The following is a 23,302-nucleotide window of genomic DNA, read 5'->3' on the forward strand; positions in this document are numbered from 1 at the left end:
GGTTTTCCTCTCTCCCTAGCTCACTTGTTTCCCTACACATTTATAACACCTTACAGTTATCACATTTCCATTCTTACGGTTTCGTACATGAAAATAAGCGCTTCAACTCGACGATGTCTTGCTCAAAGCGAAATTTTTAATGTTCCGTTGGAAAATAGTGGAAGGATTTTTTTTGATTTTTTGTGGTTTTCCATCGGCATCAGTACGACATCAATAAGCAGAGGACATGAAATGTTGAAAGAAATGCACATTCAGCGCAATCGGAAGTATTTTTGTCCCCTTTTGCTCCTGGGAAGACAAGTATCATCTTACCTGAGCTTCTGTGAAACCCTTCTGAGATATCTTCCACTCGATCTCGACTACTTTTCCGACCTAGATGCATTGCCCTTCACAATTTCACTGCGTAATTTCACCACCACCTTATCACGACCTCATCCGCGCATCAGAAATCATCCGCTACGGCGGCGGCGATACATGCGCTCCTATCTGAGCTGGATCGTAGAGATGTTTAGTATTTCTCATCGCAAAAACACACAATAACTTTACAACGAGTAAGAAGAGATGAAATTCCTCATTGAGTGAAGGATTTTGAAGATTATGAGAACTTTTAAAGGAAATGGGTTGTACTGTTTCTACATTACGCCTAATCATACCTGGTGGGACAGACCCAACCCATTGGAAACCCATCTCCCACTTTTCCTGCGAGAAATGTAATAAAGTGTAATGGACACAGTGAAAGATTTTTTCAGAAAGATAGCTTCCTCATTAGCGCTATACTACAGTTAGTTGTGAAAAAAGTGTACGACTGAAGAAAATTTACGTTTATGAAAAAGGCAAAGATTTCGCGAAGGAAATTTTTCCGTACTAATTTCGGGCGCTGTAAGAAACTTCTGATGCATGACATCGGGATCAAAGTAGGTGAGATGAGAAAGTTTCACATCATAGTCCACCAAGTTCAATGGACCGAACTAATCTCATCAATTTGTTGCGCAAAAGATACATCGTGATCATTTCTGATACAACTACGATACGAAGTTTTCAATGGTACTTCTTGAATCAGGTAAGTCCCAGGAATAGTTCTTATTGAAATATAGCATTACTTAAGCATTATTGCTGAACTTCTTCGTTTAGTGTTGTTTCTTGTTGCCATCTGTCATGGATTGAATGAAAACGATATTCCGGAGAATTTGAGAAGAAATTTTGATCGAAATAAAGTAATCCTGCCGGCATCGCATCAAATTGGCGAGTCTCTCTATGAAAATGTGACAATTCGTGCATTCACGACAGTACTGAAAAGCTTAGCTGCTGAAAGGTAAATTCGGTATACATTTACTTATTTATTTATTTATTCATTTGTTTGAAAACATAAAAGTATACATATAGCATATATAGAAAAAAAGAAGAAAACGTAGTCACGACTGGTCAAATTTTCGCTAAATTTTGTATTGATTGGTCGATTATTGATTTATGATTCACACACGTACTTTTGAACCGAAATTTGAATCTGTATCCGTTCATTGCAAATATTCCCTGTTTTTTAGATTGAAGCTGCTGCCATTAAGAAGAAAAAGTAGGACGGAAAAATGCTTCAACATATCTCGAAATTTTTCCGAGAAAGCGAGATGTTTTGTCGCACTTATGGAAAATTTACAGAAAATGAAAAGGAGGGCAAGAAATAAATCGTTGAGGAGGATAGGCAAGTGTTATTTCACTGCAGTAAAACTGTACTACTTAACACCGTACTTATGTACTTACTTAACACTGTACTTACTTTTCTTCATTCATCACTTTCCAGAAAATCCAATGATTTCCAAATCCAATGAATGTTAATCCAATGATTCACTATCATTAGTTTTCCAAGCAATCCATTTCTTTGGCTCTTTAGAAATACAAGTTCGAAGAAGAAAAAGGCAAAAAAGGTGGGCAACCACTGCAAAAGAAAAAGAAGGAGAAAATTATAGCTTTAACAGGTAATTGGATCCATGTATATGTATGGTCATTTGTCAACATTTCTTTTTTCCTTTATTTTTGTTTTATAGAGTTAAAAGTATCTAATACTTCTACTGACCTCTTAATATTCTGAATTTTCTGTGTGATAAAAAAAATTAAATAAAAATACAAGTTATTACGTGAGCAATAACACAACCATACAATATAAGCAAAGAAATTATTTCTTTGTTAGCTCGCGTAGTGGTTTTTCTCCTTTTATAAGGATCAGGTATCAGTTTGTTAATCTTTTTTTGAGGAAAAAGTGGCGTGTTATTTCAAAAGGAACGTACGACTTACCATCGGAGAAAGGAACTTCAATGTTGGATGTTCTTTCATATCATCTTCGGAAAACAACTGCTCATCTAAGAGGACACTCGGAGTCATCTCTCAGAGGGTTTGTCAGTACTTGTTCTCATTTTTCGAACATTCAGCAATGTGTAGCGTTTAACGAACATTTACAAACGAATATGAAAAGTACTTGAATTGTAGAAATACAAAAATGTTCTATTTCTCTTCCAAAAAATTAAAGTTAAATGTTCGTCTCCTACCGAAATGCGTAATATTTATTACTAAATGGTGAATGAATAACCCCACACATCCTAAACACACAAATTTGTTTGAATGGACAGCTGACAAATATACAAGCAGACAAAATTCAAATCGTAAAAGTTTTCTCTGGAGAATTTCTGGCATTACCCTCAGCTTTTTTCACAGATGTTGAAATTTTTGAAAAGTTTGGTAGTTGCAATAAGTGTCAATAAAAATCTTTTTTTCCCACTTTCGGTCATTTCTTCATAAATAAATACAGTCATTCATTATTCAGAATGAGGATTTGCTGTCTTTTCTCCAAAGTCTCCAATTTTCTCTCCACTTTTGTTATTTCTAAGTACTCATAATTTTTTTGATATTCTTCTCCCTCATCAAAAGGGATTTTTTTTCCTGGAAATTACCTAGGACGTTCACAATTTCAGGTGGAAATCGCTAGCAAAGGAGTTGGCGTCTTATGATCATAAAAAAAGAATTCGGGAACGGCTGGCATCAATGTTGACGAGGTTAAAGTCGTGCTTACTGAGAATTATCAAGAGTCATCTTGATTTCCGTGTTGACATTTGCCCTTCTTTTACATATTTCAGAGGAAACGCTATGTTTTTCGGAAGTCATTCAGTTAATGAAATCGGTCCAAACGAAGCCATGGATACTGGAGACAAATCAACTTTACATCACTTTAATTCCTTAATTAGAAGAGGTTTGTTACTGTCATTATATTTTTTGATGAATAATAAAATAAATAATAGTATTATTATAATGTAATGTTTTGTTTGAAGGACATCATCTTCTTGCTTGAACAACTTCTTTCGGAAATCTGACCACATAGGTATTTAGTGTAGTCCCAAGCGATTTATCATTTACTCATCTTACAGAATGGTTGCGGTTAATGAGGGTCGTTTCACTCGTCACACTTAGTTTCACTTTCCTTCCTCTACTGTCTCTGATAACTACCTATAGCTCTGGATAAAGCACTGAATCTTTTCTTCCATTTACGCAGAACAGGAGCATTATGCTTCCGAAAGAACGATTTTTATGGTGCTTCGCACATTTTCCACCTGACGAGAAGTCCCGAGACCCGAGACGAGAGTTTAACATAATTCAATGAATAAAAAAAATATGAGTCAAACAAGAAATAATAGTCTCCAACGTGTCTCTAGTGTTTTCTCAACTCTTCAAAAAAATACAATGATTCCGATTTTGGGATCATCGCTAAACACCGAAAACTTTCTATGAACCATGCCTCGAACATCATTTTACTCTAATTTTTTAGTTTCTAGTTTTTTTTTGTTTTTGCTTTTGTTCTCAACTGCTATGGCAGACAATATTATTTCGGGAGTCATACTAGCCGCAAAAGCATCCGGACATGACATCAAGGACAACAAATCGCTTCGTGTACTGTCTCCACGAATTGGAAAACAGGAAGAAGATCAAAGAGAGGTGAGTATAGAGTTTTCCAGATAAAACCAATTCTCAACGATGGGGAAACTAAAATTATTCAGAAATTTTAGCGTTGCATCATTATTAAAAAAAAGAGGTTATAGTATATTTTAAAAAAACGTAGTTTGCACTTTCTATTTGCTTTTCTATGTGATCGGAGGGGAACACTGGCTGTTCTTTTAATCCCCACTGGGTCACACTTTTTTTTGGCCACGACATCCGCTAAGAACTGATATCGATTGGAAAGCACCACAGCGCAGAAATTTCTCGGTCAATAATATTTTCACAAACATTAATTTCGGCACAACTGTATTTCCAGGTGTCGGTGTTATCGCCAGACATTACATTTCTCGGTCATCGAGACGATGTAGATGTCAACGGCAAAAGTCAGCTACTTGAACTGATAATGGAAATTAGTGGAGCAACATCCGGAATGAGGAAGGCGCTCGTAAGTAGTTATCAGTAGAGTATCACAATAAACAAGCAAACAACCTATTTTGTCATAATAACTCGGTTGTAACACTAATAGTAGGACCGTGCAGCTGTTTTCTCAGGAAAAACGAGCATGAGATTTTATATAAGTACTTTGTAAAGCTTCCTTTCCAAGGAGAATGTGAAAAAAGCGGATCAGATGCTAGCGAACGCCGATGTTCAAATGACAAAAACGGATGTCGAAGACGTACTTGGCAAGAAAGAAAGGCAAAAAATAGAAGTCATACAAAGCATGGAAAAGAAGTACACATCTGAACAGGTAATAGCGGAGCTGTTATTGTTAATGTAACGCACTGCACGTGAACGAATTCAAGAATCTCTTCATAGCTCTTTGCGAGTGAAGTTCCTCGAAATAAAAGAAACGAATTTGATTAGTCCCGTTTTCTTTTCGCTCATTTTCAAGAAAAAAGCACAAAACTAACTTAAGACAAAAACAAAAGAAGAACACGTTTTTAAACATTTCGATCCCCAAAAAAAGAGTCCTGAAATTGCTTCAGTTTCACAATTTGCGTGCGATTTCTGATTCCACAAAGGGAATAGAAACAAAAATGTCACGAGCTTTCTATGAACCTTATCGGAAGACTTTAAAAAAAAAAACCGGCGTCAATTTTTCCTCTTGAAGGAGTTTCTTGAGTTTTTGAATGCATCGAGATCTTTGTAATGGGAGAATAAAAATATCCACGAGCTCAGTTTGACGTTGCTTAATTATCCATGCAAGTTACATAAGCTCATACTCTTTTGAATAAAGGACCAGTAAAACCTAGGATACAATTATTTTCAGTAAGACGTAGCTAATAATATTTTGGGAATTTATTTTGTAAACATAGTGAGTCGTCATTTAAATTTACTTTATTCAAAAAATTCACGACATAATCCTTATTTGTTGTTTCGTTGAATCACTAATTTCAGATGAATTCGTTTGAAAAACGTGGTTTTGCATTCATGACATCTACGCAAAGGAGACTAGTGTATGGACCATCATCACCGTTCTACGATAAATATGGTGATCGACGAGCAAGAGGACTAAACGCTGTCGATCTGGAGAAGAAACTAATCAATTTAATACGATTACAAGCACTTGGAATGTCCGACTATAATCGACGAATGAGGATTGATCTTATCAGATCGCCTACCGTTCTAGCGAATTTCAAAGGTTTGTCATACTCGCACATTCTCGCGCTAAGTTGTGAACAATTCACTGAAAAAATCAATACTTCTTAAAAACCGGTTATCATTCAACAGGTCCTAATTGGAAACGCCAAAAATAACAAGAAAAATAATCCGTTTACTTCTGGAAAAATTTGAAAAACTAGTTTTCTGCCGCAATTTTTCCGTTCCTTTGTATCGACGTGGTCCATCCGGTAATGTGATCAGCGTATATATGCTAGTTAGTGTACAGGTTTTGCAACTCACCGAAAATGTGTGGTGGTTAGTTATGTAATTGAAGGTTTACGTTATGTTCACTTGTTTCTAAATGACAACACATTCTCGGTGAAAAAAATCTTTATACTTTAAAGATTCTTTTCCGCTGTGTTACATTTACATTTTACATTTGTTACATTAACCACGTGAAACCCGCACCACCCCACATTCGGTTCGTTCGTTCGGTTTCTTTTGGTTCTAGAGCTTTTCTAGTTCTAAATTCTAGAGCTCGAAACAATAATTACGTCTATATTTGGTGTTCGGCCAATATTTGATCTCAACATCTACACTACGCACGATTGGACATCAGCTGATTCTTCTACTTTTAGGCCAACCTCTAATCAATGTGAACTCGATATTTTCACCAGTGATACTTTCAACATTCGTATCGTCTCCAACAATTATCGGACCATTAATTCTGTCACCGTGGTTGTTTTCTGCTCTCATCGCTTCACCTTGGGCACTGTGTCCCATTATTCTTTCACCGTTCTCTTTCGTTCCCATAATTTTATCACCTGTCACAATGTCACCATTTGTGTTGAGCCCAGGAATTTTTAGTCCTGCTATTCTCAGTCCACTTTTGATGGTACCATACATTCTTTCTCCCGGCCTCTTTAATCCACTAGTTCTTTCTCCGCTTGTTTTATCTCCACTAATATTGAGTCCTAGTTTCGGGTCCCCGGTCATATTATCACCTGCACTATTGGCGCCTCTCGTTCTGTCACCGCTTCATCATTCCTCCCTTATATTAAGTCCCTCTTTTCTTTCTCCAGCTATTGGATCCGATGGACAAGGTAGTATGCTTATTCTATCCCCTGACTTAGGCGCTATTTGATCCCCGCGCTCAAAGCGACCTGGTTTATGGTGCACACGCGGAAGCGGTTGCGTCCGACGTGACATCATCGCTGATCCCAACCGGACTGCGGAGGTAAGCGCAGGTCCCACCACACCACTTCGAACGCAATCGGGTACGCAACTCAGGTCATTTTAATCCAACTGGAATCGCGATAATTTTCAGAACAGCAGCTGCTTCATTTTAAAATTTTCTTACCCCATTTTTTATGAATATACTTACACAGAGCAAAAGATTATTCTGGCGAGTAATAAGGAGCTGGAAAATTTTGAGCAAGCCGACTACTGGATCAGGAAAACGCTTGTCCTAATCCTAATGCACCTTAACAATCATGCAGTGCTTCTCACATGTTATGTATATTAAATAGCGGGTGTCCCTTACGAATATTTACATATTGAAGTTCCATAGAGTTTAGAAAACAAATAACAAACAACTATTAATTACATTTCTCAAATTTTATGTCATTCAAGAACCACATCTCATCTTCATCCATCGATTCATGCTTGCTATAGTACCAGTTTTGTGTTTCTTCCGGTGAACTGTCAATATACACATAAACAAATACAGCAAAGAAGCAATGAAAATAGTCGAGAAAATCTACTCTTGTTCATTAAGAATGAAAACTGGGAGTGTGTCAGTCCTGAACACAAAGAACACACATTTTTGTTGGAGTAGAGCCTATTAAGCCTGAAACAAAATCTGAGCTCCTTAAAGATTAGTTTTGCTCTGCGACCTTTAAGTGTTGTTCAGGACCTGAGCGACTTTTAACTCTGAAGTAGCATTTTAGCGACTCAAGTGTTGAGGAAGGAAAAGAACAAAGAAGATAATTAGTGACAAAGGGCTGAAGAGAACAACACAAATGCTACATGTACATCTCCTATACATTTGAGATGTATAAAGTGTTACGCGTTGCCTGTGCACGTGTATAAATTGTATTGTGTAAAGTTGAAGAATAAATTAGATATGAAATATCCAGGAGGTAAAAACCAGCACTTTCAACACTTACCTTTCTTCGCTTTCCATCTAGCTCAAAAAGCTGCCGTAGCCGCTTGAAATAGTTGCGACGTACACGAAGAAGGTGACATAGGCGAGTCTACTGCACAGAGGTAGTTTTTGAAATCCACAAAGGGTTTTGACCTTGACGACACACCACGCACCGAAATACCACCTTAATTCTGTTCTTAAATATTGAGATATAGACAGCATTTCTTATCTTAGGAATAGTGAGTGCTGTACAAGAGTCGTCGCTTATGGTCCCACTTCATTTTTTTTTTTTTGCCAAATTACGGCTTGCTTGGTGATGGTGGACTCTCCTCATCAAATTCAGAGGGTCCTCCAGGGCGAGGCGTGTAGTCAAAGTAGAAACCGGCCTTTTTGAGGTTCGAAAAGCATTTCTGCACAGCAAACACGCCTATGACATCTTTTCCGTACACCTCGCAAATATACCGAGAGGCCGCAGCGGTTTTTGTCTTCGATGAAAGGCGAAGAAAGTTAAGTGTGAGTTGAAGCAGCCGATTTTTGCCTCCGAATATATCAATCTATATTTATACATATTTGTATTAGTCGATGTTTATATTTGTATTAGTCGATGTTGCCATCAATATTGAATGCTGCACTACGATCAAGTGGTTGATGCCTGCTTCCAACGCAACGACGGCGCGTGGCTAATCAAATCTTAGCCACTATAAATCAGTGAGGCAAGTTCAGCGATTTACGATTCACGATTCACGATTGCCGATTGTGGTGGCTCCGCCTTCTACCTTAGCGTCTGAGCAGTAATCATAGTATATAGAAGCATAAAGGCCTGTATATTGTAAGTTTGAGCATACTTCCGAGTATTTCAAGTTGGCATACACTGTACGCGTGCGCATTTCACGTTTGCGTGGACAGCACGTGAAGTGTAGAGTGTGTTTCGTATGTATTGTAGATGTTGTATTGTATTGTATATGTTGAGACATTGTATATGTTGAGACATTGTATATGTTAGAATAAAATTTCTATAATAGTACTGTCCCTAGCATTATTTATTTGTCAAGTCCGGCGGGGCAGTATTTCGCAAGTGTAGAAAGGACCAAGCCACATCTTTCTCGTCTACCAACACTAGTCAGATCAACTTCCTCTCGCATAGTTCCACCACTCACATGTTTAAATGTTTGTATTTTTTAAGTTTATGGTGTAACCTTGCGTACACTTGTACTGTAATTTTGTTTCCACTTTTTTGCTGTTTTTTTTCTCACCTAGTTCATACATACGAGATTATAGCTTCAACGCTTTTCTCCTTTTTCTTCTTGAAGTTTTCTTTCGCAGTGCTGGCTGTGCCTTTCGCCATCTTTTACTGACTCATTGTATCCGCGTCTTTGTAGTGAGTAGAGTCAGTCTACATAGGCTCCTCAAAAATCACTCGGCTTTTTTTATTCACTCAGAGAGTGCCTATTCTGTTGTTATTTTCACCAAGAATTCTTCCACTGAGAAAAGCTTGTCACTGTACCACTGTATTTACACGTAACTATATTCATATACCGCATTATGCAGGCCCCATATACACGATCACCCGATCCTTTAGATGTATTGAAGACTGAACTTGGTATTCTTTGTACCATTTCCACCTGACAGCTTCCTCAGGGCAATTTCGGATTAATGAAGTATTGGTGTTATAAACCAACAACTTGTTGGGGAGAAGGAATCAACTCTACTCTGAACACACCACAAAGACTCTATCAAGGCCAAACATTTGGGATGTAGCACTCATAAATGTGATAGACGTGATAGTGGTTAATAGGAACACCATCGCGGCGAATCTAAACACGTCCACCAAGCGCATGTTTGATGCGTTTAAGGTGCTTAACTTTAAGATGAGCATGGTGTCAGCAGCAGTAGACGGCGTTTAAAGGCATCATCCCAAGAATCTGAGGTGCTGCAGATTTCAGGTGGAGTATTCGTATACGGGATGGGAGACTATGGAGAGGGGGGTAATTCCGTCCAATTCTTCCTAATGGCCGTAAAAAAACGCCCCGAAATATGCGGCGCCGCACAAGGCTGGCGCGCTCTAGCCGAACTCCCTTTATAAAATAGTGCGCCAGAACGAACGAAATTCGTGGAGTGATGCCTTTATGGGACCTTCTAAGAGGAAGATCTCTATATTTCTGTATGACAGAGGACAAAACCATGCGCGAAAACCCATATGTCGATATACTGTGGAAAGTTTCTCCACAGATTACAGGAAGCGAGAACAATTGCAGAACGCAAATGTATCTGCGAATATTCGGTGAGCAATCGGGGTACGTTTACGCGTCTGCTCAAACGTATCACCTTCCTCTGGTCGAACAACAAGAGGTAGAGAAATTTGCAGTGCGCGACTTGGGTCTTAAAGAACCCATAGATGTTTTCAGCTCTCGAATCGTCTGACATCCATATGATGTTACAAATTTGATGTAAAATTTTAATTTTTCAAATATTGAATCACCATTCGAATAAATATCTTTTCTTCCTATTTTCTTCGTCACATACCCAGCTCGACCACATGAACTTGATACCTTTTGTACCCTTTCCAAATGACAGCTTCTTTAGGGCATCTTCAGTCTAACGAAGTATTAGCGTTACGAACCAACAACTTATTGGGGAGAAGGGTTCAACTCCATTCTGAAGACACCGCAAAGACTGTATCAAGACCAGACATTTGAGATGTAGCATTCAAAAATGCGATAGACGTGGTGGTGGTTAATAGGGGCACCAAAGCGACGAATCTTATTACGTTTGCCTGAGCATGTTAATTTTGTCATGTCGACTAGTTAATTTTCTATCTTTTCGCTGTTTTTTTTTACGTTTATTCATGTTTTCGTTCAGGGACAAGTTTTACAATAGGAAAGTCACGTTCGATCAAGCGCTCCCAGCTTCTCTTTGTTTTATCGGCGAGCTGCATCCCCGAAGAAATCGTCAGCGTTTGGCATGGTATTCAATTTGTATAAAGAGCTCGTGGAGCAGCGCGGCATCGATCAACAAGACTCATCTATCGGACCAAACTCACATTTTCTAATTTTTACAAGCTTATTCTACTTATCATCATAAAAGATCAAAAGATTAAAAGAAAGAAAATATGAATACTTGATGCTGACATTCGACGACGCAACCATCTCGCTTGCCTGAGTATAAAAGGGTGTCTCAACACCGTGCGGGCAGTCCTCTCATTCGACGGCTAGCAAGAACAATAAGCGTTGCTATACCCGCTCACCTTCAATAAACAAGACTCACAGTGATCCGGTACTGGCAATACTGTACGTCATTTTATTGTAAATAAATTGTATATACCCTCAGTCTTTGCTACAACTAAACCGCGTGGTAATACGGATAAGTGTCTATCCGTATCTAGGGCGATCAATAACTCTCACAATACACCAGCACACGATGAATCATCTTTTCGGGTATTCCTTTCATTCAGCTCAATAAGCTAACTGTGGCAAGACCTTCATTCTACCAAGGCAGTAAACAAACTTTCACGTAAAAGTACTTCACTTGACTCACCACATTTTATGTCACTTAATAATTTCTCACTTAACCTTTGGTGCATTCGTTTCCTCATCTCACTTCATCAGTTCATTGTACTTTCGTTTTGTTTTGGATGTATAAGGTTTAAGTACCAAAGTTTGTGATAAAAACCTGTGTGACTGGCGTGTTCGGTGGTCGCTTAACCGAACACATATGACCCGCGTAGGAGTAGTACCAACCATTCATGAATAGTGAATGTATGCTAACATTCTTCCTCTGCCTCTTCTACTACGCTTACAAGTTCACTAGCATTGCTGTACTTCTACTTTTACTCATTCTACAAATTTAGAATCACCGCACGCGCACAGAGGATGTATCCTGAACTCTGTTCAGTATTTTGAGTGCTCTTCTCTGGAACGTACTCCATTTTAACGCTGTTTTAACGATGCTCTGCACAATTCTGCATAACACTTGTGAACTTCCTTTGCTATCAGAATGCTGCATATAAGCGGAGCATTATTTCACAAGATAGTTTATCATTTTTCATGTTTTTAATAATTTGTTACCCCTTACTGTCTTTCCCTTTCACAAAGTACTTTTCTCGCGTTTTCTCATTTTTATCTGCATAATCAGTCTCATGCACTAGTACCTATAGTGCATCAACACTGTAACCATCAGATAGAAGAGGAACATGACTATAGGATAGGATTAGCAATGTAGTATCCAGTGGTTTCCGTTGTTATGTTCATGCTGACGCACTGAATGAATGTTAACGCCGGAGTCGCCACGCAGTACAGATACGACACTCATACCGCGTGCGTACCTGTGACTGTGCATAAGGGCTAGTGCTGATGTCCATGCCCGCAACTCATGATACTTGCTGGGGCGGTGCGGTAGCTAGGTACGTTTTGGGTGCGGTAGCTAGGTACGTTTTGGGCCATTTGAACATTTGTTTGTTGTAATTATGTTTTATAACTTATTAGGTATTCACAGATGATGAAATATTATTAGCGGTTACAAACGTACTTTCTAACAAACATAGTGACCAGTATCAATATAAAAAACGGCCCATAATGCGATCAGCAAGCGCTGGAATATCATTCAAACTAATTACACTGGCGAGATGCCAAATAAGGGTATATTAACTATTTACAAGTGATATACATAACGTGTAAAGGTAAATGTAAATGTAATTGTATTTACCGCTTGACCGGGTAGTGCACTGGGATTCCAGAACACAAATCTCACCTTAATTACAGCACGTCGTATCTCACGAATATAGGTGGGCGCTTACTGCAGCCTGAAAGTGGTCCGCGGTTTGTTTATCCCCACGATTACACAAATAAGATAAACGATGGAAAATATTCACGGTATAGACCGTTGCTCTCAGTAACCACACAATCGAACAATATATTCTTTATCTGAATTAAGTGATGACAATAAATGGCAAGTGAGGGAGAATAACTCGTTCGATATCTTATGGCGACTTCCTGAGATTAATGAGGTGATGGCAATGCACTGAGATTGATGAGTATCAATGATAATGAGAATACTAGGCTCGTGCCGATTGGTGACGCAGGGTAAGTGCGGCTGTGATGCCACTAGCCGGTCCAAATCCGCCTACTCCTGGCTATTGCGAAATGTTGCGCGTGACCTCCACCGCAACACCAGCTATTCGATGATTAATCGAATTCCGCCACTCGACCTCTGGTTTCTTCGCCGGTTCTGGCTATCCGCCTTATTTTGGCTCGCTACCGAGTTCGAGGTATCACCTTCCTTGTCGGTTATCCGATCAACTGTTTTGTATGCGCAGACGCGCCTATATACGCCTTGGCCTGGGAAACCCGCCCATTTGTGCGCAACCCTAGTCACCAATTGACCTTACTATCGATCGATTATGATGCACTAACAAATAACTGGTAATGAGGGATAACATAGTAACAAATAACTGGTGATAACATGCAACAAATAAGTGGGAATAAGGGATAACATCACAGCAAATAGCTTGGATAAGGTTACTACAGAAAATTACTGGTACTAATTGTCACAATGACCTGGATGTGATAACAATGTACATAATACTCCACACCACAAAGACAACAAATACAAATAAATGAACTATAATGGGGCATGAAAACGAAATGAAATCAGTGCGTATATGTACAGGTGCGTAGAGTGAAAATAACATTCTTTTTCGGAATTACACAGACAGAATTATCTGAAAATAAAAAAAAACTACGGAAATAATAACCCTAGATCTAGGGGTGGGCTTTTGTCAAACTTCTTCCAAGCGCCAATCACCTGTCTTACATATCGAGCACTGGTTACCTATTCCAATGCAACACAAAATGTGCGACCAAGCCTTGTAAATTGCAGTGTTGGAACGGCTCACCCAAAACACTTCGTTCTCATCATTTTCTTCTGGGTTTCTTCTGCCACAGACGAAGCATGTCTGCAGGATGTCTGCGACAATCTGTTTCTAAAATTGATCGCGTTTGTTCCTCCAGATCGCTCTCGTCGTCGAAGAATTTCGTCTGTCTTTTCTTCTCAGCCTTTATCATTGACCTCTGAATAATTTACAAATGAAAGTTATATGTTGGTTAGAACTGTTCTTTATTGTTCCAGAAGTGCACTTAAACTTTTGTACTGAGGCTGAATTCGAAGATGCTTTGGTCCTGCTCCGGTGGTTTGCAAAGCAGTTCTTCTTGCAAAAGGTGCACATCCAATCACTTCTTTAGCTATATCTTTTCCTTTACTTTTTACATCTAGTTTTGCCGATCCTTCTCGTTCTTTCCTGTTCCTTCTTGAAGGATGCGCGTCATCTCCTTGGTAATATCTCGACCATCTCCTTGGTAATATCCTGCACAAGGCTTCTCAATCCTTCGTTTATGCGGTCCACCAGCTCGACCTGCTTCGTTCTGGACAACTCTCGGACCATTTCAGGAAGTAGCGCTAGGACCTAAAATATAGTTGAGAGAAACGGTGCGATGAAACTCGGCAATATCTAATTGACTCCTTGGTTTGCCTGGAGCGCTTCCTTCAGACTGTCCTGAGTTACAATGTTTTCTGGAGGTGTGACCTCATCGATGGCATCGCCATCGAGAGCAAGACTGAGTGTTCTTTCGCTGTCTCTAAATGAGCTTTTGCTGCATGATGGTAGGGTAATGCTGCAGTAATCTAGTCGATTTCGTAATGGGCGAAGCATACGGGCTGCTAGAAGAATGTGGCAATATCCCTACTATTCCAAATACGTAAGAGAAAAATCCACCAAATGCGGCGATTGCGTGGGCATGGATTGATATCCGTCAGGACAAGTGTACTGCACCTGATGCACACACAAACGCCACAACGTTCACAGTGGGAGTTGACCTTGAGTTAGTGTATGCATCTTAGGGTGTTTGCCGACACTCGTTGAACGGTTTATTGCAGAAAATGCGACATCACATAACATTCTTCACATTATATAGGCGTCTTCATTGCTACAAAGATACGATCCTTCAACAAAACGGCTAGCATGCATTCCAACGGACTACAAAGTTCGACTTCTAAAATTAACAAGCCATTGCGATCGCAGTCGATCCGCGATACGGTGGTTACCACATTACTTACTGCTTGCATTTTCATTGCAGTCACAGGTTGACTCGTTGACAGTCACTTCGTACGAAACCCCACTTCGCGCCCTAGAGACCACTTTCCAAGAGTTGCTTGTTTCTTTAGATATTGCAGCCTAAATAAGAATCTGGTTTGATCTTAAGCTAGATGCACCGCCTAAGAAACGTGTTACTGTAGGACGCCAGAGCATCTTTATGACGTCGTACGTGCTGCTTACGTCTCCCAGACATGTCAGAACCTAACCGGAAGCACTGAACAAAACTGATAAAATCAAACACAAGCCACACAAGCTAATTCAAGAAGCTTACAGCGGATATAAGCTGGAGGTCACGATCACGCGAATGGCTCAACAACAGATGGACTACGGTGTCCATTCTGCTGTTTTGCTTTCCTTGCAAGATAGTGTGCTTCAATTTATTGTGTTATGACTTCGCGTGGTTACACGTGGTAAACGGAGCATTTGGGCGATAGCATGGAGCCAACTCTCTTTTTCTTCCTGAATAGTTCTTTTCTACATACTAAAAAAAATGCTGACTATATTTGAAGTAAAGAGTGAGGAACGGAAAATCTGGTACATACAGCCACAATCTCCATCGATTCTATCGATGACAACCATGCAATATAGGCGGGATATTTGCTTTCAAACAATTTGGGGTCCGTTCCTATTAGAAGCGAGGAGAGGACGCCCTTTGCAGTTCGCACATCGTTTCTTGTCTTCCTAGCCACTCCTATATCAAAAGATAATCATCAGTAACATAATTAAACTACGGCATATACCTCAAAACTTTCCCAGAATTCCATTGTGACCTCAACTATAGCAAAATCAGTGCCTCTACCCTTATGTTCTTTTTTAGTGTTCTGCCAATTCTAACTGGATGTTAAAAGTTGAGTCACAGCTAGGGCATTCGATGAAAAATCGGTTTATCCCCGAGATTGCTTCGGAAGCTGTTGATGTTGATGCAGCATTCTCTTCCACGCCTTGGCACACTCTAAAACCACGCGCAAAATAAAGTACAACTCTCACTAGATGGGGAAAATTTTACTTCTTTTGCTTCCTCATTCCATATGCAGTCCATGTGCAGAGAAGACACCCTTCCGCAGTTATCACACTTGATCTCTTCTGCGTATATATCCTTTTTACAGCATTTTTAACCTCTTGCACTTGATTGTAACTTTGTTTGACACTTGATCGCAACGTGGTAACTTTAGCTGCAAAAAGAAAATCCTGTTGAGCTGGAAAATCAAGAGACAAGGTCATACTACAACAAATAGTTTCCTTGCAGATTTTGTAAGAAAATTACTTTTAAGCCGGTAATGTCGGTCGTTCCTGGAGTTGAAACATGTCACTTTACTCAAATTTAGAAAATCTGGAGTCTTGGAATCATAGCTGTGAGAAATTTCAAACTTTTCGCAATATTATGTAGATAACGAATATGTAACTATGATTCCACTTTTCAAAAATATGTTCACGTCAAAAATCATATATCCTTGCGGCGCAATTATCTCGGACTCAGTCTTGTTAATGTGTACCCCCAGGTAATTTTCTCAAAAAGTGTTTCTTTGATAGGTCTTGAAAGTTCTAATTACATTCAATCTCTAGAGTAGAGCTCGCGCTCACAAATCTACTGATGTTTAGATCTTATAAAAAGATCAAAAGCGAGTTATGAAAAAAGACGAAAAAGACGCGGATTTGCGTCTTTTTCGTTTTCTGTCGAAGAATCAGCGATCCTACTGTGCTCATTGCGCTGACGACCGAATAGCCAAAAAAGCAGAAAAGCATTATTCGACTCCTAATCAAGATATTTTCGTTTGGTCGAAAGCACCTTGTGTCATTTACAAAGAAAGGCTGTGAGAGAAAAGGTACAAACTCCAGCAGCACTATAACGCGCACAAGCTGGCTATCAACAAGTAATGCAGGCAGCAGCAATAATGCTCGCTGTTATTGATCCTGGAACCTGGAAAGTGAACGAAAGTAAGAATCCATATTACATGCAGGAACAATATCGCTACGAGCACGTAAGTTTTCGAGAAATAAAACTTCATTATCTTAACTTTTGGGTAATTGGGTAATTATACCCTGTTTAAAGGCATCACTCCACGAATCTGAGGTGGTACGGATTTCAGGTAGGTTATGCCTATATTTGGTCGTAGACTATGGAGAGAAGGGTGATTCCGTCCATTTCTTCCTAATTGCCGTTAAAAAAAAACGGCTAGGAAGATGCGGCGCGTGCACGTGCCCCAACCGAACTTGTTCTTGAGAATAGCGCGTCGGAACGCTCGGAGCCGTGTTTTCGGGCCTTTTTCACGGCAATTAGGAAAAATTGACGGAATCACACTTCTCTCCATAATCTACGACTCCGTAATAGCATAACCAACCTGAAACCCGCACCACCCCAGATTCGTGGGGTGATGCGGGTTTCAGGTTGGTTATGCCTATACGGAGTCGTCGTGGGGTGCCTTTAACAATCATGGCCAGAAATAAGGGTGTGGGGCATGCCCCTGCAGCGTGGTGTTGTCCGACGGATGCGAAGAGCGGCACTTGATATGCGCACGTACACGCAAATTACAAATAACATAACTAACTTTCGTAGCTCAGTAAACAACCAGATTTGTTGGATTTGGTGCCCAATATTTATTCATTTATTTATCTATTTATTAAGCTCAAAAGTGTGCCAAGAGTAAGAAAGTGAGAAAGAAAAGAGAAGAAAAGAGTAGAATGAGAATGAGATTAGTGGACTGCGCAAGCGGAAAGTTTCGAAAGTATGAGTCACTGAAGTCCCAGCCGAACTTACAGTAGGGTCAAAACGACATGAAGCACGTACGCAATTGCGTACGAGGCTTCTCTCGAGGCGCTTCGGTGAAACGCAGAGGATTGGAGCGTGATGAAACCTTTACTGACACCACCCATCAGTACTGTTTACGATGGTTCCAACTCGGTCCCGACTGTTGCCTCCACGGCGCCGTTTCGAGCGCGTACGCAACTGCAGTCGTGATTCATGTCGTCTTGACCCGACTATAGCTTAATGAAAGTGTTCTAGGTAACAGTAAACAATAGGAGTGGCCATAGGTCCTACTCACTATCCAAGTTCAAAATTCTTGCATTAAAATCAAATTCAAAACGAATTCGCTCACATACCTTTGACGAAACGAAGCCGCAACCCCCCGCCAAACAGAAGCAAATACGGCAGAGCAGGCCCAGGATCCAGCGCGCTCCAAACCTACTACAACAGTTGCCACGCGACCGCCCGAGCATCCGTTTAAGTACATTTAGATGGGGTCTCTTCGACCGTAAAACCTATGCACTTCTGCTGAAAGACATTGGTACGATGGTGAGCAATCCAGTACTTACTACTTGCTAGCATAAGTAGAACTGTTGCACATGTGTTCGCCTTGTTATTTTTCCAATTTGATCAACTTCATCTATAGTAGGACAACTGTTCTCTTCATATTGTCTTGTCTGGAAATTCCTTGTTTCCTTTCTTTTTTTTTCCTTTTTGGTTTTCTTCCTTTTTGCAGGATTACGTTCTGCCGTTTTGATACTCTCTATGAAGGAGAAGAAACACAGCAAGATTTCTTTATCGGCTCCCTTATTGGACGAACCTACGCTGATAACAGATATTCCAAAAAAGAAGAAAAAAAGTTCTGCTACATCTGCTTCTAGGATTGCGGAAGGTACAATGTTTACAAAATACATTTTCTGCATAATGGTTCTTGAAAAAAGCTCGCAGATAAAAAACAAAAACGAAACTGATTTTGGGACTTTGCTTCCAGGATTTAAAACAGCGTATAAGATATTTCTGAAGTCTGAAATCAGTCAATTTCTTTTTGTCTAGGCCTGAAAATTTAAGCAATAGTACGCTAGTGAACACTGGTGAATTCTAAGCTTCTACGTCTCAAATTCAGCTTTGAATGTACTGCTCCATTGTCAATAATGTCCAGATGTGGTTCTCGATCCACCCAAAAAGAAGAAACGAGGACACAATGATATCGAAAGCGATTTGGTTGTGGAAGGGGCAGCAAAGAAGGAGAAAAACAAAAGTGGTTCTAATGCAGCATCTCACGGACACACTGCCCAACATCTAGAAGGTTTGTTGATTTCTGTCATATATAAACTCATACATACTTCTAAATATTTATGTAATAGTGTAGTTTTGTATTCTAAACTTTTGGGTCTAAATTTGAGCTTTAAGTGCACTAGTTCATTGTTAAAAATGTCCAGATATGTTCCTCGATCCACCCAAAAAGAAGAAACGAGGAACCAATGAGATTGAAAATGATTTTGTTGTGGAAGGGGCAGCAAAGAAGAAGAAAAAGAAAAGTGGTTCTGATGCAACGTCTAATGTCACCATTAAAAAACAACTTGAAGGTTTGTTCGTTTATATCAGATTTGAGCTTATATATACTCACAAATAACTCATATCTCGCAGTTTTAACTCACTATAATTCGTGATTTTACGGAATATTTTTTTGTTATGGTCGTGGGCTAATTGTTCTTGAAAACCGTTTCAACAAAGAAACCACGTTGCTCCACCAATAAACTCGAGATGTCAGCGGAAAATTACGAAACTACACTTTACTCTATGTCGTAGAAATAACTACCCCATTTGAACTCTCACCACTCAGAATGTGGTTCGACTGTATTGATGGTATAGATCTTAATGGTTAGCTGTGGTTTTGTAATTTTCCGTTGAAATCTCGAGTTGCTTGGTCGAGCAACATGGTTTCGTTATTGAAACGGTTTTCAAAACCGATGAACCCGTGAGCGCAACAAAAATGTATCCCGTAGTCAGTCCAGACTAGAGTGCGTCTCACATTGAATTACGATTCTGTTGTGAATTCCATTCATAATGGATACTGAGCCAACTTTAAAACGGTTTGTCTCAGGACATAAAAGTAGCTGGTTATACTGAGAGGGTACGAATCTCAATTTAATAGTCTTCAGGGTTTGTAGCAAGGAAGAACACCATTGTCGTAGGAGTATATAACTGTGAGAAGTATGTTAGAAGAGGGGCTCGGAATGCATCCATACGAAGTACAACAAGAAATAGACATAAGTCCACCTGTGATTTTGCAAAATAGTCCTCAGTTTCTGTGAACGGTTTCAATAGTATGTAAACAACAAAAACCTATTCCACAATGTAATTTTCAGAAGTGATTGTTGAAGGTAATATCATACGTCTATTTTATACAAAGAAGGAACCTTCGGTACCTTTGTTTAAATTTCCTCGTTCTTCCAAATGTAGAAGTTGTTTTTTTACTTACGAAATTTTCTACTTTCAAGATTTTTTTAGTTACCTATTTTTGTCGAATCACGTTCTTGCTTGCGTGACAAACTGAAGAAGGTCTTAGTTTGAGCTTGCGAGAGAGAGGAGAGAGCTGAGAGACGGATGAAGTCAGACCGGGGTGAAGGAAAACGTATCTCAGAAATTGTAAAAATTTTCAAAGAGTTTAAGTGAGCAAAAAGACACAGTCTCTTCAAGAATTGAGGAATAGTACTATAGGTTGGTTTAATTGATTGGTATTGAGTATGTTTGAATGCGGGGTTTCTTCTAGACAGTTCAGATTTCTTTTGAGAAGTAACGTTTTCTGTGATGAAGCAGCTTCTAAACTTAATTTCTTGTTTCTCCTCCTTCCAGGAAATTACGTAGTTGGCTCACTTTCTGCTATTTTTGGTGGCGGTTCAGCGTCCACATCGTCGGAGAATTCCCGTAAGTGCATTTATTCTTTTCTACTATTATGTTACTTTTAATAATTTCTATGAAGATTGTCTTCAGAGGAAGTGCCTATTTTCGAAGGCGAAACCGTTATAAAGCCAAAGAAGAAGCAAAAGAAAGAACTACTAGAGAACAAAACTAATGGACATGAAGAATCTCAGAGGGAAGGTGAAGAAGAGAAAAACAAAGATCGTGTGCAACAACGGTTGGTTTTCGCTATGTGATCACAACTTGATCACTACTTGCTGCTTATGAGCTAAACCTATCATGACCAGGTGTTTTACTTCTATTTCTTTAGTGAAAATCGCAAAAAGAGTCATGAACAACGAATGACATTAGAAGAAAAAAAGCGGACGCTTTTTGTCGGCAATGCTCCGTTGTCTATGGACGAACGTTCCTGCAAGAAGTTGTTCTCACAATTTGGTCCGGTAATACTTGCCCGTCCTTCTTCCTGTTTCATATCTCATGTGTTTTTTAAACTTTTCTCTAACAATTGCGTAATTCGAACAAGATTCGAAATCTTATTATTCATTCGTTATTTTCAGGTTGATTCTGTACGCATGAGAAGCGTAATACCAACGAAGGAGACCATTACGAAACGAATTGCACATATTTCCCATAACTTCCATGAGAAGCAAACCTCAGTCAATTTCTATGTGAAGTTTAAGGATGAAGAATCAGTTCAGAAAGCTCTGGCATAGTAAGTAAATTTTTTTCTTAGGTTTTTTTAGACCTCCTCATCATTGCCGTATTTCTATATATTTTCACTGCTGAAGATTTTAGTGTTCACACAATTTACGAACCGTTTAAATTTTTTTTTTCAGCAACGGAACTATTTTGGACAGACATCGCATCAGAGTTGACACTTGTACATCTAAAGCAGAATATGATCGAAAGCTGACGGTTTTCGTTGGTAGGTTTTCTTCTATTGTTTTTCAGAAACGATATGTTTAATTTTCTTATTGGCTATGATACATGCAAAACTGTAAGGCCCTAACCTGTATCGCTTTAGATTCAGAAAAATACCTTTTTAAGTTTGTTTTTCTACGGGGCAAGATTTTTCATTTATGCAGAGGAGATAGATATGCACCACGTATCGCCTTTGTGCTGCTAGCTTAGAAATGAAATGGTGTTCATGACTGAATAGAAAACGGGTTAGGCTGAGTCTTCAGAACTGAATAAAGCGAGAGCGCATTTTTCAAGTTGCGATGAGCTGGGAAACTTGGGTTCTTTTGTGAAATTACTTCATTGCTGGTGTGCTTGAAGACGCATTGATGCAGAACTGTCTGGAAACACTCCGTATTTGTTCCTTTCGCAATATTTTTGATGTTTTCGGCAGTTTCTTTGCTTCATCTACTTTCGCAAGTACATGTACTGCCAGATGAAACGTATGACTAGACACGTATAATACTGCTTCAAGATTCAGGTTGCTTTGACTTGATCGTAGTTGAATTTTGAATGCTAAATTAGCGCCAAACTAATCTCTTCGAGTTGGAAAAGTAGATTGTTTGCAGGGAAAGGTAGATTATAATCGAGTGCTTCAGTATTTTTAGCTCTTGTTTTTTTTCCGGCTTTGTGCTCGGTTATATTGAATGGCTCCAAGTTCTTTTCGCCAAAATATTCGCGCAGTTGCCGTTAAATTTTGCCTTTTACCTACTTTTTCTTGCCGAATGCCTACTTTTTCTCAACTAACAATTCCAGTTTTCTGTAGCTTCGAGCTTAGTTCGTATAGTTTTTGCACCTTCAACGTATGGAAACCAATTCCCTGCAGCCCAATCTTTCTTTCTAGGTAATCTGCCTCTGGATGCGAATGAAGACGAGTTGGCTAACTTGTTTGAAGAAAACGTTGGAGGTGTTAGCTTAGTGCGATGTGTGAAAGACCAGGCTACTGGAATGGGCAAAGGCTTCGGATTTGTAGTGTTTAATGTTCGTATATTGATTATTTTTTTCCTATCAATCTGTACGGTAATGGATACTCGAATCCTGTAAAGATCTAGCACGGACTTTAACAACTGATGCATGTTTACAAGTTTACTTGTGTTCTCAGTCAGCTTCTTCTGTTCCACTCGCGCTGAGTATGACTGGAATGCAGTTCCAAAAACGCGAACTTCGCATAACGAAAGTGATGAAGAAGACCAAAGTAGCAGTAGGTTTTTTTCTTTCTGGTTACATTTCTGTGGAAATGTTTGTGAGAGTTACCTTGCAGAAGGTCCAGCATGCAAGGAGAAAGAGCGGTAATAATAGTCAAGCGGAGACCAGGCTAACCAAGGAACAGACTGCGAAAATAGATAAATACAAGTTCTCCACGAGGAAGTAAGTGTTAAACTATTTTACCTTCCGTCAGCTTTATCAGATTTCGATCATTTGTTCTTATAATGACTCAGAGTTAGAAGCTGCAGATTAATTTTGTTGCGCTTTCTTCACTGAGCTTGTGAATTCTTGTGCATTTTCAAATTAGTCCAAGCACGTCACTTTTAAATTATCTTGTCCAAAATAGCTAAACACGCCCAATGCAATTGTCTATTCGATTGTCTATTTTTTATTGATATCCACTTGCTTGCGATAACGGTATTGTGTAATCTTCACTGACTTGCTTATTTCAATCCTTTGGAATGTGAAAAAAATCTCAAAATTTTAGATCAAACGTAGAAAAACGTCCAGCACTGAAGAAAAAGGCTAAGAAAGCTATACAAAGAAAGAAGCAAGGTAAACAGTCTAAAAGCTTAATGCAGTAGGAGTTCACTAGATAAGT

General features: G+C 39.3%; 5 protein-coding genes across 8 annotated transcripts; 2 read left to right on the forward strand and 3 right to left on the reverse strand.

Moving 5' to 3' along the window:
• Positions 1-1,041: 1,041 nt before the first annotated feature.
• On the forward strand, positions 1,042-5,688 carry RB195_003383 (uncharacterized protein; the record flags this gene model as incomplete). Of its 2 annotated transcripts, XM_064201020.1 has the most annotated exons (8): positions 1,042-1,060; positions 1,132-1,312; positions 2,961-3,041; positions 3,123-3,235; positions 3,857-3,975; positions 4,295-4,423; positions 4,583-4,726; positions 5,377-5,688. In XM_064201020.1, 8 exons carry the CDS (start codon positions 1,042-1,044, stop codon positions 5,686-5,688), a joined length of 1,098 nt encoding a protein of 365 aa, XP_064056901.1. The 2 variants fall into 2 exon arrangements, with proteins under 2 accessions (XP_064056901.1, XP_013309248.2); XM_013453794.2 differs by lacking the exons at positions 1,042-1,060; positions 1,132-1,312; positions 2,961-3,041; positions 3,123-3,235 and having other exon boundaries at positions 3,850-3,975.
• Positions 5,689-6,195: 507 nt separating this feature from the next.
• On the reverse strand, positions 6,196-6,576 carry RB195_003384 (uncharacterized protein; the record flags this gene model as incomplete). The annotated part of the gene is made up of 1 exon (XM_013453793.2): positions 6,196-6,576. One exon carries the CDS (start codon positions 6,574-6,576, stop codon positions 6,196-6,198), a length of 381 nt encoding a protein of 126 aa, XP_013309247.2.
• Positions 6,577-13,989: 7,413 nt separating this feature from the next.
• Positions 13,990-14,429, reverse strand: RB195_003385 (uncharacterized protein; the record flags this gene model as incomplete). The annotated part of the gene is made up of 2 exons (XM_064201021.1): positions 13,990-14,142; positions 14,283-14,429. 2 exons carry the CDS (start codon positions 14,427-14,429, stop codon positions 13,990-13,992), a joined length of 300 nt encoding a protein of 99 aa, XP_064056902.1.
• A 254-nt stretch (positions 14,430-14,683) lies between these two features.
• RB195_003386 (uncharacterized protein) lies at positions 14,684-15,210 on the reverse strand (the record flags this gene model as incomplete). Of its 2 annotated transcripts, XM_064201022.1 has the most annotated exons (4): positions 14,684-14,769; positions 14,834-14,951; positions 15,009-15,074; positions 15,145-15,210. In XM_064201022.1, the coding sequence occupies 4 exons, from the start codon at positions 15,208-15,210 to the stop codon at positions 14,684-14,686; spliced, it is 336 nt and encodes a 111-aa protein (XP_064056903.1). The 2 variants fall into 2 exon arrangements, with proteins under 2 accessions (XP_064056903.1, XP_064056904.1); XM_064201023.1 differs by lacking the exon at positions 15,145-15,210 and having other exon boundaries at positions 15,009-15,026.
• A 1,537-nt stretch (positions 15,211-16,747) lies between these two features.
• On the forward strand, positions 16,748-23,285 carry RB195_003387 (uncharacterized protein; the record flags this gene model as incomplete). Of its 2 annotated transcripts, XM_064201024.1 has the most annotated exons (14): positions 16,748-16,852; positions 16,924-16,960; positions 18,353-18,508; positions 18,776-18,922; positions 19,056-19,202; positions 20,473-20,544; positions 20,611-20,755; positions 20,849-20,978; positions 21,096-21,250; positions 21,375-21,463; positions 22,340-22,476; positions 22,598-22,696; positions 22,757-22,863; positions 23,189-23,285. In XM_064201024.1, the coding sequence occupies 14 exons, from the start codon at positions 16,748-16,750 to the stop codon at positions 23,283-23,285; spliced, it is 1,623 nt and encodes a 540-aa protein (XP_064056905.1). The 2 variants fall into 2 exon arrangements, with proteins under 2 accessions (XP_064056905.1, XP_064056906.1); XM_064201025.1 differs by lacking the exon at positions 16,924-16,960 and having other exon boundaries at positions 16,766-16,852; positions 18,388-18,508.
• Between the last annotated feature and the right edge of the window lie 17 nt (positions 23,286-23,302).

This window comes from Necator americanus, chromosome IV (assembly GCF_031761385.1).
Source record: "Necator americanus strain Aroian chromosome IV, whole genome shotgun sequence".
Taxonomy (NCBI): Eukaryota; Metazoa; Nematoda; class Chromadorea; order Rhabditida; family Ancylostomatidae; genus Necator; species Necator americanus.